This window comes from Schistocerca nitens, chromosome 5 (genome assembly GCF_023898315.1).
Source record: "Schistocerca nitens isolate TAMUIC-IGC-003100 chromosome 5, iqSchNite1.1, whole genome shotgun sequence".
Classification (NCBI taxonomy): domain Eukaryota; kingdom Metazoa; phylum Arthropoda; class Insecta; order Orthoptera; family Acrididae; genus Schistocerca; species Schistocerca nitens.
The window spans coordinates 395,861,641-395,882,581 of NC_064618.1; the positions used below are offsets into that span (position 1 = coordinate 395,861,641).

Sequence of the window (20,941 nt, forward strand, 5' to 3'; positions counted from 1 at the left end):
ACTGGTGCACGCTGGACTTGAGATGCTCAGCAAATACGGAATTTTGGTTAATTTGACTTTTATTAGTTAACAAGCACTCCCTAAACATGATTTTGAACTTTTGCCAGTCTGGCCTATATACGAGTATGACCTTTCGTAGTCAATGCACCCCAATCTATGTACGCCCGACCCTGCATACCTATCTCTCGGGCGGCATTCATTATACTGAAGCTTATTGGCTACCACGTGGTATCGCCGACACCGCAGCTGGGAGCGCATCTCAGCTGCCATGTGCGGAGGGAATCTGTCGTCCAGTTAAGTCGGACGGGAAGTGTTGCACACTGAAACGCAATTGCGATAGACAGAAAATGAATAAAATTACAATCCTGGTTTCAACACTAAATTTTCTACCTTTACTCAGTTACTCATCATACTGCCTAATACGCTGTTTTTGGAACTACTGTCCCTGTTTTAAAAGTGAGTGCACTGATATTTATGATCTTTGGATGTTCATCAAGTTCTTCGAAATTGTACAATTTTTCCCTTACAAACTGCTTTTTTATCAAGAACTGCGAAATACACTCCTGGAAATGGAAAAAAGAACACATTGACACCGGTGTGTCAGACCCACCATACTTGCTCCGGACACTGCGAGAGGGCTGTACAAGCAATGATCACACGCACGGCACAGCGGACACACCAGGAACCGCGGTGTTGGCCGTCGAATGGCGCTAGCTGCGCAGCATTTGTGCACCGCCGCCGTCAGTGTCAGCCAGTTTGCCGTGGCATACGGAGCTCCATCACAGTCTTTAACACTGGTAGCATGCCGCGACAGCGTGGACGTGAACCGTATGTGCAGTTGACGGACTTTGAGCGAGGGCGTATAGTGGGCATGCGGGAGGCCGGGTGGACGTACCGCCGAATTGCTCAACACGTGGGGCGTGAGGTCTCCACAGTACATCGATGTTGTCGCCAGTGGTCGGCGGAAGGTGCACGTGCCCGTCGACCTGGGACCGGACCGCAGCGACGCACGGATGCACGCCAAGACCGTAGGATCCTACGCAGTGCCGTAGGGGACCGCACCGCCACTTCCCAGCAAATTAGGGACACTGTTGCTCCTGGGGTATCGGCGAGGACCATTCGCAACCGTCTCCATGAAGCTGGGCTACGGTCCCGCACACCGTTAGGCCGTCTTCCGCTCACGCCCCAACATCATGCAGCCCGCCTCCAGTGGTGTCGCGACAGGCGTGAATGGAGGGACGAATGGAGACGTGTCGTCTTCAGCGATGAGAGTCGCTTCTGCCTTGGTGCCAATGATGGTCGTATGCGTGTTTGGCGCCGTGCAGGTGAGCGCCACAATCAGGACTGCATACGACCGAGGCACACAGGGCCAACACCCGGCATCATGGTGTGGGGAGCGATCTCCTACACTGGCCGTACACCACTGGTGATCGTCGAGGGGACACTGAATAGTGCACGGTACATCCAAACCGTCATCGAACCCATCGTTCTACCATTCCTAGACCGGCAAGGGAACTTGCTGTTCCAACAGGACAATGCACGTCCGCATGTATCCCGTGCCACCCAACGTGCTCTAGAAGGTGTAAGTCAACTACCCTGGCCAGCAAGATCTCCGGATCTGTCCCCCATTGAGCATGTTTGGGACTGGATGAAGCGTCGTCTCACGCGGTCTGCACGTCCAGCACGAACGCTGGTCCAACTGAGGCGCCAGGTGGAAATGGCATGGCAAGCCGTTCCACAGGACTACATCCAACATCTCTACGATCGTCTCCATGGGAGAATAGCAGCCTGCATTGCTGCGAAAGGTGGATATACACTGTACTAGTGCCGACATTGTGCATGCTCTGTTGCCTGTGTCTATGTGCCTGTGGTTCTGTCAGTGTGATCATGTGATGTATCTGACCCCAGGAATGTGTCAATAAAGTTTCCCCTTCCTGGGACAATGAATTCACGGTGTTCTTATTTCAATTTCCAGGAGTGTAATTCCCCAAGTCGTTCGTCTGTTATCGTTTCACGTCGGCAGCAAGAATTAGTAAACCCTCAGACAACTGGAGCAATATAGACGGAATATTTAAAACTCTCTTTCATTCAGTGGATTTTGAAATATCATGGGAAAATCTCAATTATGTCGCGCCAATGCGTTCATTCATGCACGCCAGTAACTTCTACATTTCTTCTGCCATTTTTAGGTTATATATTGATAATGTGTGACACAAGGTTCTTAGAAAGAAATAAAAACTTCGAGCAAAGATGGCACACAGCTTTGAATGTTATGATGCTACTTTTAGCTGCTATACTGTTGTGGAAATAGCATTACAACAGTAGATATAATACGTGACTCCTATGGTAGTGTGACTGACGTAAAACAGATGGCGCTCAGTTTCGGCTGCTAGTTAAATCATATCCGGATATTGATACCTGGTTAATTCGATAACGGCGAATTCTCAACAACTTGAAACTTCCTGGCGGATCGAGACTCGAACTCGGGACCTTTGCCTTTCGCAAGCAAGAGCTCTACCAACTGAGTTACCCAAGCACGACTCACGTCCCGTCCTCACAGCTTTACTTCTGCCAGTACCTAGTCTCCTACCTTCCAAACTTTACAGAAGCTCTCCTGCTAACCTCGCAGAACTAACACTCCTGAAAGAAAGGATACTGCGGAGACATGGCTTCTGTAAAGTTTGGAAGGTAGGAGACGAGGTACTGGCAGTAGTAAAGCTGTGAGGACGGGACGTGAGTCGTACTTGGGTAGCTCAGTTGGTAGAGCACTTGCCCTCGAAAGGCAAAGGTCCCGAGTTCGAGTCTCGGTCCGGCACACAGTTTTAATCTGCCAGGAAGTTTCATATCAGCGCACACTCCGCTGCAGAGTGAAATCTCATTCTCTCAACAACTTGTTATTTTTAACAACTGCATTATTTCTTACCCAGCTCTAGTTCCCATCCTATGCACGGATCAACATCAAAAGTGTTATTTCAGGGGACATTGAGGAGAAGCTTGTCCCATTGTGGGCCACATACTGCTGGTGAAAATTTCTTCCATCACCAGGAAACGTACCATTTCCCTCCGGACAGAGGGCCGCCACAGAGGCTTGTATTAGCGACCTCGGCACTTAGGACATGTAACTCACCTCAAATGCGGATCAACGCAAGATAATGTAAATAAACACAAGACAGGATACTGTACAAGGTTATCGAAAGAGACGGACCAAATTAAATTAATTTTTGACAAACTTACCGTTACCTTCTGTCTCAGGTTCTTCGCCTAATATTTGTTCTTTAATTTTGTGACATTTCGCCAGCACGAGTGGATGGTATTCTCAAAGCTTCTACATCTACATCTACATGATTACTCTGCTATTCACAATAAAGTGCCTGACAGACGGTTCAGTCTCTCAACCGTTCCACTCTCGAACGGCGCGCGGGAAAAACGAGCACTTCATTTTTTCTGTGCGAGCCCTGATTTCTCTTATTTTATCGTGATGATCATTTCTCGCTATGTAGGTTGGTACCAACAGAATGTTTTCACAATCGGAGGAGAAAACTGGTGATTGAAATTTCATGAGAAGATACCGTCGCAACGAAAAACGCCTTTGTTTTAATGATTGACACTCCAATTCATGTATCATGTCTGTGTCACTATCTCCCCTATTTCGCGATAGTACAAAGCTTCGTGAAGCCGAGGAACCATAGCCAGCAGGCAACGAGGAATTTCTCAACAAAATTCCACGAAAACTATAAAAATTTCGTAAATTATTATTCTATGAAATGAAAATTGTGTATGAATACATACAGCTGCAAACCAGAAGTTTTAAAGTTTACAGACATACGTAAATGTTCGAAGTGTCCCTTTGCTGCAGCAAGACAAATATCCAAATGATATATGGACTCGTCCCAACCACGAAAAATCATGTGTTGTGTTGCTGAGTTCACCACAGCAGTGATACAACTTATGTTTTTCGTAGCTGGTGGCTCAGTGGCAAATTGGAGACGAAATACCCCCTGCACTGAAACTGCCTACTCACTTCCTTCCGAAGAGCTAGTGAAATCTTATGCTGTCTAGTAGCTATCTTCCAACTGATGCAGAATGGCTCTAACGCTCTAGCGGCGGCTATCGAAATTCGGCATCCTATGTTTCTACATCTACATAAATACTCCGCTAGCCACCGAATGGTACATGATGGAGGGTAGCTCGTTGAAATGCCAGTAATTTCCTTTCCCGCTCCACTCACTCGTGGAGCGAGGTAAAAACGACAAGCCCTAGTTTACGATCCCTTATTCCTCTCATCTTCGCTTTTCTTATGCAAAATTTGCGTTGGTAATAGTAGAATTTTTCTGCAGTCAGCTGCAAATGCCGGTTCTCTAACTCTTCTCAGTAGCGTTTCGCGACACAAACTCCGTCTTCCCTCCAGGGATTCCCCTTTGAGTTAACGAAGCATCTCCGTAACATTCGCGTGTTATGATACTGCAGTGCCTGCGTTGTCCGTAAGTTCAGCGTAATGTTCCTTCGAGCAAACTTGCATATCCGGAGAAATAGGCACTGCGGCGACTACAGCCGTTATAAAAGCATGAAATGTATTCACAGTTGCACGTATGGACAACCATCAGCTGTATAACGGAATGACGACAATGTAAATTTGTGCCGGGCTAGGAACCGAACCAGTATTTCCCGCTTATCAACGAGCTGTCGCCAGACCATTAGGCTAGCCGAGTACGTTTCACAGCCAGACCACGTGCCTACGCCTGCACTCGTACATCCATTACGTATATTCCCATACAGGAGACACATCTTAATTGAAAGTCATTTGCCCGGTGTCTGTGGGTAAATACGATATTGCAGTGTCTGTGTTCAGAATGAGATTTTCACTCTGCAGCAGTTTAAAACTGTGTGCCGGACCGAGACTTGCCTTTCGCGGGCAAATGCTCTATCATCTGAGCTACGCAAGCACCACTCAGGCCCCTTCCTCACAGCTCTACATCTGCCAGTAGAGCACTTGCCTGCGAAAGGCAAAGGTCCCGAGTTCGAGTCTCGGTCCGGCACACAGTGACTGTGTTGTTCAGAAGTACGACGCAGCGTTCCTTCGGACTTGCCTGCATTAAAATGTCTCCTTTGCACGGAAATATACATAATGGATGTATGAGTGCAGGTTGTAGATACATAGTTGATGACACATGGTAGCTTAGGTCCGACCGTGAAACATACTACGGTAGCCTAATGGAAAGACGCCGCTCGTGATAAGGCCTTTCAGCCATGGTTTGCAGGATATCCTGTGAGAAAAGGGCAAGGCGAATTTCGCACGAGCGTTGCTTTCTAAATCCGTGCTGATTTGTGGCCAGAAGCTTTTCTGTCTCAAGATCTTCCCAATGGTGTTTATACTGAACTATATTTCACGAAATAAAAATTAATTAAACCGGGTTCATCTATTTGAATAACCCTGTATCATAAATTTAGCGCCTCAATTACACTACTGGCCATTAAAATTGATATACCACGAAGATGACGTGTTACAGACGCGAAATTTAACCGACAGGAAGAAGATGCTGTGATATGCAAATGATTAGCTTTTCAGAGCATTCACACAAGGTTGGCGCCGGTGGCAACACCTACAACGTGCTGACATAAGGAGAGTTTCCAACCGATTTCTCATACACAAACAGCAGTTGACCGCCGTTGCCTGGTGAAACGTTGTTGTGATGCCTCGTGTAAGGAGGAGAAATGCGTACCATCACGTTTCTGATAAAGGTCGGATTGTAGCCTATCGCAATTGCGGTTTATCGTATCGCGACAGTGTTGCTCGCGTTGGTCGAGATCCAATGACTGTTAGCAGAATATGGAATCGGTGAGTTCAGGAGGGTAATAGGGAACGCCGTGCTGGATCCCTACGGTCTCGTATCACTAGCAGTCGAGATGACAGGCATCTTATCCGCATCGCTGTAAAGGATCGTGCATCCACGTCTCGATCCCTGAGTCAACAGATGGTGACGTTTGCAAGACAACAACCATCTGCACGAACAGTTCGACGACGTTTGCAGCAGCGTGGACTATCAGATCGGAGACCATGGCTGCGGTTACCCTTGACGCTGCATCACAGACAGGAGCGTCTGCGGTGGTGTACTCAACGACGAACCTGGGTGCACGAATGGCAAAACGTCATTTTTTCGGATGAAACCAGGTTCTGTTTACAGCATCATGATGGTCGCATCTGTGTTTGGCGACATCGCGGTGAACGCACATTGGAAGCGTGTATTCGTCATCGCCATACTGGTCTATCACCCGGCATGACGGTATGGGGTGCCATTTGTTACCCGTCTCGGTCACCTCTTGTTCGCATTGACGGCACTTTGAACAGTGGACGTTACATTTCAAATGTGTTACGACCCGTAGCTCTACCCTTCATTCGATCCCTGCGAAACCCTACATTTCAGCAGGATAATGCACGACCGCATGTTACATGTCCTGTACGGCCCTTTCTGGATACAGAAAATGTTCGATTGCTGTCCTAGCCAGCACATTCTCCAGATCTCTCACCAATTGAAAACGTCTGGTCAATGGTGGCCGAGCAACTGCCTCGACACAATACGCCACTACTCTTGATGAACTGTGGTATCGTGTTGAATCTGCATGGGCAGCTGTACCTCTACACGCCATCAAAGCTCTGTTAGACTCAATGCCGAGGCGTATCAGGGCCGTTATTACGGCCAGAGGTGGTTGTTCTGGGTACTGATTTCTGAGAATCTATGTACCGAAATTGCGTGAAAATGTAATCACATGTCAGTTCTAGTATAATTTGTCCAATGAATACCCGCTTTTCATTTGCATTTCTTCTTTATGTAGCAATTTTAATGGCCAGTAGTGTACATTCCTCGGATTTGAAAAAAATGTCTAACTGCTGTATTATCGATCAATAAAAAGAACATTTAAAAAGATGTTACAAGGAGAGTGAGTCTAACGTTGACTTAATAGATCGAGAGTATAGAGTATTAGCAAACACACAGTGTATTCTTCACTGACACGTCATTCAAGATATATGAACACATACTTACCGCTAGTACGATAACAATGCATGTGGAACGAGAAGCCGAAAGGAATGCAACGGTTATCTGTTTTCAGAACTGGGCGATGAATGTGTGTCGTACAGCGAATGCACCTCTATGTTCGAACACTCCATCTGCAGCGGTGGCCGGTGCGTATGCGGTACCGGCTACCTACAAACTGGGCCAACAGTCTGTTCCGTGGGTAAGTACCTGGCACAGCGCTGAAACACGGGCCGCAAGTTATTATTATTATTAATAGGTCTAATGTAGTTGGTACAAGAACTTCATAGTTTGCAGATTAAGTACTATGGCAAATAATCCACCTAATTAATAAGATATAAATGTACAATATTTGTTTCGGAGCTGTTGTTGCCTTCAGTCTAAAGAGTACTTTGATTCAAAACTCCTTGGAAGTCTATTTGTGCTAGTCGTAAACCGCCTAAATACAGCACTCAACATGCATTTAAACGTCCTTAGTGTGTCAATATTTGACCTCCCACCACAATTTTACTCCCCCTCCACAGACACTCACTCCCCCCTCCTGCCTTAATCAGTTTAACTATTTCTTTTTGCCTCTCGCTGTGTTCAGTGAACCGATCCCTTTTTCTACTCGTGTCATGAATTTCTCTTCTCATTTATTCTATTTAGTGTCACTTTATTAGTTATTCGTTATATTGATCTTCTGTAGTAGCACATTTCAAAAGGTTACATAGGCTTCTTATCTGTATTGTCTATCGCCCACGTTTCACTTCCGAACAAAGGCTGTACACCATATAAATACCTTCAGATAAAACTTCCTACAGCATACATTTATATTTGATGTTAAAAAATTTCTCTTTTTCAGCAACGCTTCTGTTGCTCTAGCCAGTTTTGTATCCCCTGCCTTCGGTCATTGTCAGTTATTTTGCTGCCGAAATACCGAAACTCGTCTACTACTTTTAGTGTCTCATCTATTTTCCCCCAGCATCGTCTGATTCAATTCCACTACACTCTATCGCTCCTTTTTTATTTTTGTTGATAGTTACCTTAGAATCTCTTTTCAGGAAGTTATACATCCAGTTCTACTGCTCTTTCAGGTTCCTTGCTATCTATGACAGAAATACGCCATCGGCAAACTTTAAAGATTTTTTTTTTTTTTTTCTGCGTCGCACGGAGTAGTCACGCGGCCTCAGGCGCCTTGCAACGGTTCGCGCGGCTCCCCCCGTAGGAAGTTCGAGTCCTCTCTCGGACACGGGTGTGTGAGTTTTCCTTGCCGTAAGTTAAAGTCTAGGGACCGATGACCTCAGCAGTTTGGTCCCATAGGAACTTACCACAAATTTCCACTTTTTTTGTTTTGTTTCTGCTTACTGAAATTTACTTCCGTTTCCTAATTTCCCCTTTGTTTGTATTCGTTGTACGCAAAATGATCCACAATAGTAAATATATTTAGTGTCTTTAGAACCAAAAAGCGGGAAACTGCAAATGAAAATTAAGGTTTTGTCAGATTTTTTGTACTGTATAGTCTGAATTTAGCTTGAAGATCGTGTAAATTTTTGTAATGAGACGAAGACATTCTAATTTCAGGAGTCGTTTAGTTATTGATAGGGTACACCCAGCTGAATTTTTATGTATGTTATACAGCTCTGCAGTAGCGCGTTCGATCACAGGGGCGTTTTCTCGCTCTACGAGCGAGAGGGCTTATAGACTTACCCAACGTTGCGAACGTTTCCAAAGATGACTGTTTCACTCTGTGCTGCTTTTTACGGCCGCCTGATCAATATCGACTGCTCGAAGTGCTTATACCTTTCGTGCCCGCGTTTAAATTAGCAACCAACCGCTGCTGAGCTCACTGCTATAATGGAAGTGGGTTTTGTGCTTTCGTGTCGTCTTAACATTTATTATGTTGTTTTCTTTGTTTTCGTGTCACTGTGAAAAGGTTGCACGAGGTCCTGGCGTATTACTACCAGTATTCTTTTTCAAGAGAGGCGAAATGCCTGAAAGCAAAAAGGTATTTACAGTTTACACAGAAAAAGGCTACAATGTGCATAAATAAGATGGTAATAGATAAGTCTGCTATAATGAAAATTACTTCAACAGTGAAAAAGTCAGTATTACGTGATAAGGAAAATAATTTTCGATGTTATATGTCACGTAGCGAGCAAATAAGATACAGGGGATAAAACAAAACATCATTTATTGTGTTCTAGATATTGTTTGTTGTGTATTCTATATTTTATCGAGCAAATAAATGTGTATGTTCGGAAATGTTTGGACGCTACTTTTCATATTTTTTTCTGTTCTCAGGCGTGTAGAGAATTTACCACACGGCTTTCGACAGGAAAATTCACTATTAATTTTGATTTGCTCATCATAAACTCTATTACCATAACTTGTTCATACATTTCATTGAAGCTGTCGAAACACAATTTGGCGCCGTCGTGTAAACGAAAATTACCATTCGAGGCAGACGACACTCAGTGCAGGAATCATTAGGCAGAGGCGCCGTAGCAGACTCATCTGTGTCGAGTTATTAATGAGACAAGAACGTCGATCGTGTAAAAGGGGCTATAATCACGCGGAGTCAACCTCGATAGCTGAGTGGTCAGCGTGACAGGGTGCCATGCAAAGGGGCCCGAGTTCGATTGCAGGCTGGGTCGGAGATTTTCTCCGCTCAGGGACTGGATGTTGTGTTGTCTTCATCATCATATTATCCCCATCGACGCGCAAGTCGCCGAAGCTGCATCACCTAAAAAGACTTGCACCAGGAGACCGGGTGGTCCTAGCCACACGACATTTCATTTCATTTCATCACGCGGTAAGGACGACGCGTTTTTGGGTCGCTATAGACGAGTGCTTCGTAGCGTGAAGGCGAGTGAGGCCGAGAATCGTGGACAGCTTGCGGTGGACTAGGGGTGCCGCTTTCTCGCCGGCCGGAGTGGCCGAGCGGTTCTAGGCGCTTCAGTCTGGAACCGCGCGACCGCTACGGTCGCAGGTTGGAATCCTGCCTCGGGCATGGATGTGTGCGATGTCCTTAGGTTAGTTAGGTTTAAGTAGTTCTAAGTTCTAGGGGACTGATGACATCAGCAGTTAAGGCCCATAGTGCTCAGAGCCATTTGAACGATTTTTTGCCGCTTTCTCGACTTCGCTACGCGGATGCAGTGCTCAAGAATAACAAATGGTTCGGTGCGCAGCTCGTGGTCGTGCGGTAGCGTTCTCGCTTCCCGCGCCCGGGTTCCCGGGTTCGATTCCCGGCGGGGTCAGGGATTTTCTCTGCCTCGTGATGACGGGGTGTTGTGTTTTGTCCTTAGGTTAGTTAGGTTTAAGTAGTTCTAAGTTCTAGGGGACTGATGACCTCAGCAGTTAAGTCTCATAGTGCTCAGAGCCATTTTTAACAAATGGTTCAAATGGCTCTGAGCACTATGGGACTTAACATCTGAGATCATCAGTCCCCTAGAACTTAGAACTACTTAAACCTAACTAACCTAAGGACACCACACACATCCATGCCCGAGGCAGGATTCGAACCTGCGACTGTAGCGGTCACGCGGTTCCATACTGAAGCTCAAGAATAACAGCCATCAGATAATTGGACTTAACGGAAATCAGTATAAACGCATTGATATTTCTAGGAAAATTAACATTGTCGACTCGAATAGTTGTGTACAGTGTTCAGGCAATAGTATGAGATCCAGTATTCCGGCAAAATGGTTCAAATGGCTCTGAGCACTATGTGATTTAACATCTGAGGTCATCAGTCCCGTAGAACGTAGAAGTACTTAAACCTAATTAACCTAACGACATCACACACATCCATGCCCGAGGCAGGATTCGAACCAGCGACCGTAGCGGTCGCGCGGTTCCAAACTGAAGCGCCTAGAACCGCTCCACCACACTGGCCGGCAGGATCCCGACAAATGCAGGCAGATGGTATCACATTTTATGCCAGTAGTACAGTATGTAACAAGACAAAAAAGATTCAGGTGGTAGACGGCAGAAATCAGTACAATGGCAATCGGCTATGTGTTGTGTCAGTGTGTGTGTATCTGACTTTAATGTGGATAGGAAACAGACACCTTTAATGAAAGTGCGTGTTGTGTACATAAAGCAATATTTGGCACAATGAAACGTGGAAAACAGTTATCTCAAGATGAAAAGCAAATGTGACTCTCTAATCGTCCAATCGCCAAGAAGTTGAATCGTTCAAGTAGGGTGACCGATAATTTTGTGAGCCTGGGCGCACGATATGGACGGAACGGTAAACATGGTCTAAGTAGAAAATTATGTGAGGCATCGAAACAGTTCCTTTTGAACAAAGCAAGGGCCATACAACGCTATTATTCTCAATCTGTTGCTGATTTATGGTTGTCATTAATTGGCACATGTATACGATACATTTTGTCCCATGACGAGCATCTTGCATTACATGAGCGACTGCAGAAACTTGCTGTAATCCCAAAACATAAACGGGCTTGACTGGAGTTTGCTGAAAAACGTATGTTGCAAACTTCAGAATGGGATAAAGTGATTTTCAGGGATGAGAAGCAGTTTAATTTAGATGGGCCGGATGGGTTTCAATGTTATTAAGATGATCTGAGAACAGAGCAGCAGCTAAGAAAAAGCAGAAATTTTGGGGACGGAGGCGTTGTGGGCAAATCATGCATTGCTTTGCTGAACGCTAGAATGAACTCTAATATTAACGCTGAGATGCTAGAGACGAAACTGATTACAATGTATGAGGACCTAGCGAACGGAAACCTGATGTTTCAACAAGATAATGCGTTTATGTTTCTGCTGCCACCAAAAAGTGATTTGAAGATAAAATATCGGTGTCTTGCCCTGGTCTGCACGTACCATGGATATGAACCTCGTGGAAACCTGTAGGGAATACCTGCAGGGCGTGTTTATCGCAATGGAAGGCAATCTGAGGCCGTAAGTAAGCTGAAAAGTGCGATACGAAAAAAATGGGCGACAATTCCACTGCAAGAACTACAAACCCTAGCAGAATCAATGCTGAGGTTAATTTTTGAGGTAATTAGAAAGAACGGAGTTTGAACAAAGTACTGACAGTGCAATAACACAGCATTTCCATCAGGAAATGCACACGCCTTATTTTGTTACTCGTGTTATGAAAAAACTATGCGGCTACATCATGATTGTTTATGTCTTATATGCATCTACTACATTCATAATAAATTCTGTACAGTGTGCTACAGATATTCTACTATTACTTTCCTAGGAGCACTGCCTTTATACAGATTTCCACTACTGTACATTTGTCATGGTTGGCAAGGAATTTTTCTTAATTTTTATTTCTCATGAGGCGTTTCGGGTTACCCCGTCATCGATCTGAGACATAACAATACAATGTAACGCCAAATGGAGAAATATACAATGAAGCAATGAAGCTAGGTAACATACCTTTCAGATTCTTACACAGTATCTTATCACTTGTAATCATTCCATAATATCGTTAGTGCCAAAATTGGCCCAGAAACAACGGTTCTTTATAAAGTAAACAATCTTTGGCACTAGATGGCATTAGCGACAGTCAAAATGCCTACGACAACAGATATACCTGAGCCGTGTCCACGTTTATTAAAATTACGTGTATTATTTAACGTCAATTATATAATATGATAAATTAGTGCAGAAGCCGTAGTTTATAGAATCAACTAACACATGGTACATCAAATCACAAAAAAATGACGCACTTAAAATTTGATACCAAGGGGAACATGGATATTATTGTAATTATGTGGAACCTCTGTCAAATACAGCCCAGCGACCGAAAATACTTGTAGTCTGTTTAACCTGTCATTCCATTAAAATTACAATTTGCCGAACAAATGCTGTACGTTTTTAACTGAACTGTATTCTGGGAAATATGTAACTCAGTTCTGTACAACTTACCTAACAACCATTTAACAGTAGATGTTTTAAGATAATGCAAGCAATGCTTTAATAAGCCATGGAGGTGCACACCGCATGTCAGTGAACGACACAACCTAGGAACTGTAAAATACGAGAAAGAGGGAATAGGAGGACTTATTGCGACAACCAAATGAGATGCCTTTTCTTTATGTAAAACGGTGTGTAGAGCTAGTGGGAAAACATTGAAACTTTACAGCACGTATTATGCAACAGTCCACATGATGCAGTACTCGTCCACTTCCCTGAAATTTCGTTCAGCCTGTACTAATTTTTTTGTTTAATTGAAGCTAAATGATATTTCTACCCACAATAAGAGTTTACATATCGCAGATATGCCTTTGTCATATGCATTTTGATACTGTTACTAACGCCGCCTAGCCTCAAAGATTGCTTACCTCATAACATGTTGTACTGCCTGAGCCAGTTTAGACAATTTTCTTGCATTGGAATGATTATAAATGACACTGTGATCGATATTAAAGATTTGTTACTCGGCTTCAATGCTTCATTGTAATGCATATTTTTCTGTTTCGCTTCACATTCTGATCTTATGCCACAAAGCTGATAATGGGGTAACCTGAACCGCATCATGAGAAGTTAAAAATAAAGAAAAAATATTTCGTGACCATAACTAGTGTGTAATCATTAGTATCAATATGGTCACATATACCTGCAAAGGTTTTTTGTCTCAGGTGATAAAATTGGACTTTCATCACAAGTTTTCTCGGAGTTTAAATTCAATTTCAATTCAGTTTTTTGCAATGATATCCAGAAACTCTGAAACAAGTCATACATATTCAGTACCCATGATTGACATACAATGCTTTATAAGCTATGTTAATGGAAACTATCGCTTATATTAATGTGGAAATAAAACTGAATGTTGAGAATATAGTCAAATAAAACAACATGAAATAGAAGTAATTTAATTACAGTTCTAAGTGAATAACTTCTGGCTTATGTTACTAGATCATTCACTGGGTGCCTCGTAAGAGGTCGAGCTTTGCCGACTAGCTACGACTGTATCTACATCTAGATGTATTCTTACTACAACATTCTTCACTGCCCCCTGTGGTATGAGCGTGCCTCAGCAAACATTGAGTCTACGCATACCCGTCTGTGTGCATTTTTTTACTTTACTTTTATTTTTTATAGTTTATCTTAATTGTATTGATTCGTGTCTATCATCCTCTATTATGATAGAAATCTACATTTTCCTTCTGATCTGTTGTCGTTATCTTGAGATTCAGAGGGTTCATTTAATGTTAAGGATTGAAAGTTGAGCAATTCGTATTTATTCTATGCGGAATCATATTAACCATACTTCTAAAGTTTTAGTCCTTTACAGTTGTTTGCAGATCGTATTCTAATTGCATTCTCTTTATACCTGGAATCTGGGACGGGGACTTCATCAGCGGACCTTCCTCTCCACGTTCATAGATTTCTTAGTTTCTGCATCCTACTCGATGTAGGTGATTGAGATACGATCCATGAGCCTTTAATAGGACCACAATAACTCGAGTCGATGCAGCCTAGATGTGTGTCTTTCATTTGTCCTTTGTGCTGTTTTCTAGGTGTGAATGGCCAGTGTTCCGATAACGAGACCTGTAGCGCTGTCTCTGGAGCCATATGCAACGGAAAAAGGTGTGTTTGCGATGACGGCTTCACCCTCTCAGCTGCTTCGGACACCTGCCTGCAGGGTAATGACTGCATTCTACATAACCTTTTTCTCTGGAAATTGTCTTTGTATGTTTGTCAGACGCGTTTAACAACATTTCTCAGTAGCTAAGCAGCTGCTTGTCATGTGAGCGTAATATTCTGCAGATCGGTAAAACTCCTGCGTGTTAATGCAGTAAAACGCTAAATGTGTCAGGGTTCTGCAACCAACAAAAATATGCGAATAGGCAGCGGTCTACATCTATATGGTTACTGTGCAGATCAACCTTAAATGCCTAACAAAGGGTTCATCCAACTTCCTTCGCTCTAATTGTCTGTTATTCCTCCCTCGAACAACGTGCGGAAGAAAGAACATCTAGGTCTTCGCATGCGAGCTTTGATTTCCCTTATTTTATTATGCTGATCATTTCTCAATAAAATATTTTCACATTCGGAGGAGAAAGTTGGCGACTGAAATTCCATCACAACGACAAACGGGTTTGTTTTAATGACATCCACCTCAAATTGTGTATCATGTCCGTGACAGTCTCCTCGCTATTTCTCGATAGTAAAAAAGTGCTGCTCTTCTTGAACTTTCTCGATGTACTCGGTTAATTCTATCTGGTGAGGATCCCCCACAGCGCAGCAGCACTACAAAAGAGGATGGACAAACGTAGCGTTGGCAGTCTCTTTGGTATATCTGTCGCATCTTCTAAGTGTTCAGACAATAAAACATAATCTCTAGTTCGTCTTCCCCACAACGTTTTCTATTTGTTCTTTCCAATTTAAGTTCTTCTTAATTGCTATTCCTAGATATACAGTTAAATTTACGAACTTTAGATTTGGTTGATATATCGTGTAACCAAAGTTTAATGGATTAGATTTAGCACTTATGTGGATGACCTTATACTTTTCATTATTTAGGGTCAGTTGCCAATTTTCGCCATACAAATATCTCTTCTAAATCGTTTTGCAAGTCGTTTCGACCGTATGGTGACTTTATTGGACGATAAACGATAGCATCATAGCATCATCTGAAAACAAACTAAGACGGCTGCTCAGATTGTCTCCTAAATCGTTTATATAAATTTCAGTGAGATCACATTCAAAATTTGTGGTGTTCTTCAAGTCTGGTTGACACAAAAGTACGTATCATCTACTTTTGGTTTTGATGACAACAGCGGCCCTTCGTCTAAGGGTATCAACGAGACGCTAGATTTTTTGGAGAAAAATTTTGATTCTTGAGCGCTCGGTAAAGCATTAAGTTTCAGGGTTCCTATAATAAAACTATTTCCTTCTTGTTATGTCCCTCCCTCTTTGATCTGGAGGAAGAACCAAGCACACAGTACATCAGTACACCCGCACTCAGACATTCATCCAGATTCCTAATATTAACAAATGGAAATTTAGGTTATGCAAAACAGAAATATCTCAATTAGGAGCTTCAGTGGATTGAAAATAACCTCTAGCCAGTTGCACAATAAAGTTTTATCAAACTTCGACCAATGTTTCATCAGTTCTAAAAAAGTCTTCTGCAGAAGTTATTGTATCTATCAACAAATACTACGTGATTGTGTGTGGAACAGAGACGGTATCATTACAATAACCAAAATTACAGAAAAAGTTTATAAATAATTTTAGTAAAGCATACTCATATACATTCACATATTATCTATGTCTGATATTGGATTCGTTGACTGTCTAGTACATGTGCCGGACATCCACTTAATCTGCATTTGAAATACATGACTGAAAGCTCTCTACTGTAGGGCCTTCTCTTAAAATTTTTAAAATACCACACATTTGACAATGGATGCAACCACGTAGATTGTGCCACTTGAAAGCTTAAATATAAAACGTGGCATCGCAAGGTATGCCAAGTACAGAGCTGGTGACATTCGCCAACTGGCTGAAGAGCAGAGGCACTAACCTCAGGTCGCCTCAGGCAGGTGGCGCTCCTGCACGTCCCGCCAGCGCGTAGCTGCAATGAGCAGCGTGGGTTATTCCACTGATACATATTATTAACAGAATTAACATATTAACTAAGTAGTTGAAAATATGGAGAGGGGAGGGGGGTAAAAAAGTTGTACTATCGAAGTCATATGGCTTATAAAGAGCCTGCACTCAGGTAAACATAGCAAACTCTTTAAAATATGTGCAAAAACGCACAAGAAGCACTTCCCTCGTGTGGATCCTCTATGTCCTGATTTCTTGCCCCCATCTGCTCCTTTACCTCGAATATATCCACTTCGTCTCCACCTCCCGCCGACTTGATCCCCCTCATCCCCTGGTTGCTCCTCTCCTCTCCTCTCCAACGCCCGCCCTCTGCCACGCCTTCACTGTTGCGTCCCCCCTACCCTCCACCTCCACACCCTTCATCTCCTTTCCGAAGGTGGCTTCCGTCAACTCCCCCTCCCGGATGATGCCCTCTCTCCCTCCATTTATCCCTCCTAACAACCCTGATCCTCACCTCCCCCCCCCCTCTGTCCTTTTCCTGAGATCCCTCTCCCCACTTTCCATCCTGTATTTTCCCGACCTACCCTCTCTCTGACTCCCTTCTCTACACCGAGTCCTTTTGCTTTCCCCTCCACTGCCTTCCCCACTCCTTCTCGCGTCTGCCCTGCCCTCCCTTTTTCTATGTCCTCTCCCTCCATCTGCTCCCCCCTTTTTTCTGTTCCTCTCCTCTCCTCTTTTCCCCCCTCATCTGTCTGGGTCCTCCCCCTCCCCCCATCTGCCGCCATCTCACCTCTAGTGCTGTTTCAAGTGAATGTTCGGTGTTGTGCATTACCTGTCAGTGCTGCAAACAGCCACCATACTGTCGCCAGTGGTGTTTTTATTTTTTTTATTTTGTGCAAACAGAAATTAGACTGTCACCATGTTTTTTTAATTGTGCGTGTCTACTTACTGTGTGTTTTCATCCACATTGTCAATGCCGTGTTTTTATATTTCAACTTCCACAACTTCCGCCATTTTACAGTTTTTTACAATGTCACTGCTTTATCACCTGTTTTTATTGTTTGTTTACATTCTCATTATGTTTTTTAACTTTTCTGTAGGCTGTAGAGCGTCCTATTACGCTGCTGCCAGCCCACCCCCGCCCCTCCCCCACCTTGACTGTCAAAGCAAAAACGCGTCACTATATAAGGGGCCAGTACTTGACGTATTAAGTGGACCCCTGACATGAAGGAACACTGTAAATGGACACATTTGATGGAGAACTGAAAATATTAAAAGGAAAATGTAAATGCTGCAGCTATCAAATGTGTGGTATTTTAAAATGTTTTAAGACAAAGCCCTACAGAGTAGAGCTACTACTTTTAAATCACGTCTTTTAAATGATGATTTAGTGTTAAGCGGATTACAAGAACATGTACTAGACAGATTCAACGACTCCCACATTGGATGTAGGCAATTTGTATTTCTGCGTGAGTATACTTCACTAAAATTATTTGCACACATTTCCTGTAATTTTCCTTATTTTAATGACAACATCTCTGTTCCACATACAATGTCATAATATTTCTTAATAGGTACAATACATTATAAAAACAGTTTTAAAACTGTCAAAACTATGGTCAAGGTTTAATAAACATGTATTTTGCAACTGGATGCCACTTTTAATATCGCATAATTCAATTAGTTGTGTTACACTATTGTCAGAATATTTGTGTTGTATTTTCAGAGGCTGATTGTTATTTGATTGCACCGTAACGAAGCTAACGAAATGGATATTTGTGAACAGACTCTGTGAATTAAGTTACTGATGACACATGTCAGTGAATACATACCCTCTCGTTAATATGTATGTTCCAAGGACTGAACGTTTGAGATTTGGCTGATTGCAGAAGCACTACAGACTGCAGAGTCACGGTTCATTTGAATCAAGTATCCCACTAATTGGAAATGAGGCAGAGGATATCCCAGTTGCGAATATGTGAGAGAGGATTTCCAATTCCAGCGTCTCATGGTAACCAAGGGAAACTTCCAAAACGTCTTGGACACAATTAACGAGATGGTAACTATTTAATAACAAGGAAGTAAACATGAGAGATATTCATTTCAGTTCAGTTTCAATAAAGTTGAAATTTATAGAATTGGCATTTACATCGGTTTCGCTACACAAACCATCGCAACTTCGATTTGTTAGTTCCGTTGAAGAATATGTTTCGGTATCCAAAGGCTTGTGCATGAGAACGGTTCCTACCCCTCATGTCGATCCATAATGGCGGCTGGTATAGTATCCTTGCCTGCATTGTAATTGTATCAATTATGTCGACCCTTTTCTTTGATTTCACAAAATTCATAGTTGAAATTGCTGATAGTGCTAACGGGTGATGGATTGCTGTCTTATAACAGTTTATGGGAGTAAGACCGTACGCCCAGTTTGAACGAAGGGTTATCGTTAACTGAGTATGAACCACAAAGAATAATATGTAATACACCCTCACGATTTTTCCTTACTTAGCCCTACTTGTATATAAAACATTTCAAATAGTTCTTCCTTTGAACAAGAGCATACCATAGACACTCACTGTAGCAGCTAATCAGCTGAATCCCTTTTTCTTTTTACACATCACCACTTCTTCCTGGTCAGAGTACGCTCTCTTTACACTACCTACCGCACCGATAAACAATTCTTAGCGTCCTCTAACTTTTCGTGCCCCTCGAGCATTATACAGCCAACATAAATATTAATTCCTCTGGGTATACCACGTATATGCTGGAAAATAAACGTTTACGGTATTTTCTACATACGTTGACATGTTGTGTTACACAGGTGACAGTAATAAAGAAAAAGAAACAGAAAACCTCAAAATATGTCACTATATCTCCGTTAATAACATGGCATATGTGCTGAAGTAGTTGGAGGTGCTAGAAGACCAAGATCAAGCATACTTTTTTCCCTCAGAATGTGCAACAAATAACTGCAACAAAATTCTCAGATAATGCTACAGTGCATTGTCTCGCTGAGATTGCGAGTCTATAGAAGAATGCCATAGGCGAGCACATAGGCTCACTCTAACCTGTTAATGGATTCACACATCTAATTAGCTTTTGAAGACTGATGGTTGGCTGCCATGTGTCACAGTGACTAGCAACATTATGAACAGTAAGGTCCATGAAGCAGAAGGTGAAGTACAAAATGGTCGCCAAGTCAGATACAGAGGTATATGTCGTGCACAAAAGTAGTTAATTAAGAGTAAAAAAGGTTTGATTTAAGTTTATTTACTTGTTATGGTGCCTCTTCTTCTTACACAAGTTAATATTTAGCGTTTCTATGAAGTTTCTCTTAAAAACAACTCATGTTATTTGCAGCCCCGATAGCCGCGATGTTGCCGAAATTTGACTGTTACATCGAAAATTGTATTAAAATTATCTTAAGTCTAAAAGCTTCTTTAAAACAAGACAGTTATCATTTTCAGTACTGTCAATTCTCACCATAAAAGTGCAATTAAACCTTTCTAAATAGTATTTCCTAAGACATTTCGTGTTAATTACTAGTTGGATAGACGCTACTTAAGCGTAAATTATACGAGCTATAAACGTTTAAAAACCTATCCAAACAACGATGGTAGCACGTATTTTCTCAAAACAAAGCAACTATTAACTCATTCTTCTGTCGTTATAAATCTGAACCAGTACAGAAACACGGAATCGTCACAAAACGCGATAGTGTCGGTTTTGTTTACACACATCCAAACTCACGTCCTTGACAGACTTAGTAAATTTCTGAAATTACGTTTAATTCTTCTTTCGAAATGAATTTAACTTTGATAGAGAGATGTGAACTGTTACATGGTAGAAAGCAGGGGAATTTGTTCCAAATCTTATAGAAAATATTTCCACAGGGTGGAGGCAATTTTAGTGGGAAGAAGAGTGGAAAAACTGAAGGGGCTCTCCCCTCGAACTGCTGAATATGCAGAAGGAACATTTTGAGGAGCAAGAAGCGAAAATCTGTGCTCTTCAGGAGCAACAGAACGAAACAAGAAATGACCTATTCAGGATTAACAGTGACAGAGGGGAGGAAGGTGGTTGGGAAATGGAAATTGTTAGGAAGGCAGGGATAAAGAGAATGCGATCTGGTAGTTCCATTATAAAAACTAAAAACAGATATTAACCATTGCTAGAGTTAAGCGCAGAAGATCCCCGAGTAGGACTAATAGCAGGAACGTGCAGCACATTTTAACCACGAGCACAGAGCACTGAAATGTGCAAAATGTTAGGCAGAAGAAAATATTGCTGCTAGGTAGAAGCTAAGGGGAGGCTTAGGCTCTCAGTTAAAGGAAATCTTGCGGGCAGCGTACCAGACCACCAGCATATTCAAACCAAATGTAAGGATTAAT

At 42.7% G+C, this 20,941-nt stretch overlaps 1 protein-coding gene across 1 annotated transcript in view; it reads left to right on the forward strand.

The window, feature by feature from the left end:
* The window catches only part of LOC126259606 (multiple epidermal growth factor-like domains protein 10), a 151,919-nt gene that overhangs the window by 114,484 nt on the left and 16,494 nt on the right, over nucleotides 1-20,941 (forward strand). The window contains exons 10-11 of the mRNA XM_049956517.1: nucleotides 7,108-7,233; nucleotides 14,516-14,641. Of these exons, the coding sequence (XP_049812474.1) occupies nucleotides 7,108-7,233; nucleotides 14,516-14,641 (252 nt within the window). The remainder of the gene's footprint in view (nucleotides 1-7,107; nucleotides 7,234-14,515; nucleotides 14,642-20,941) is intronic.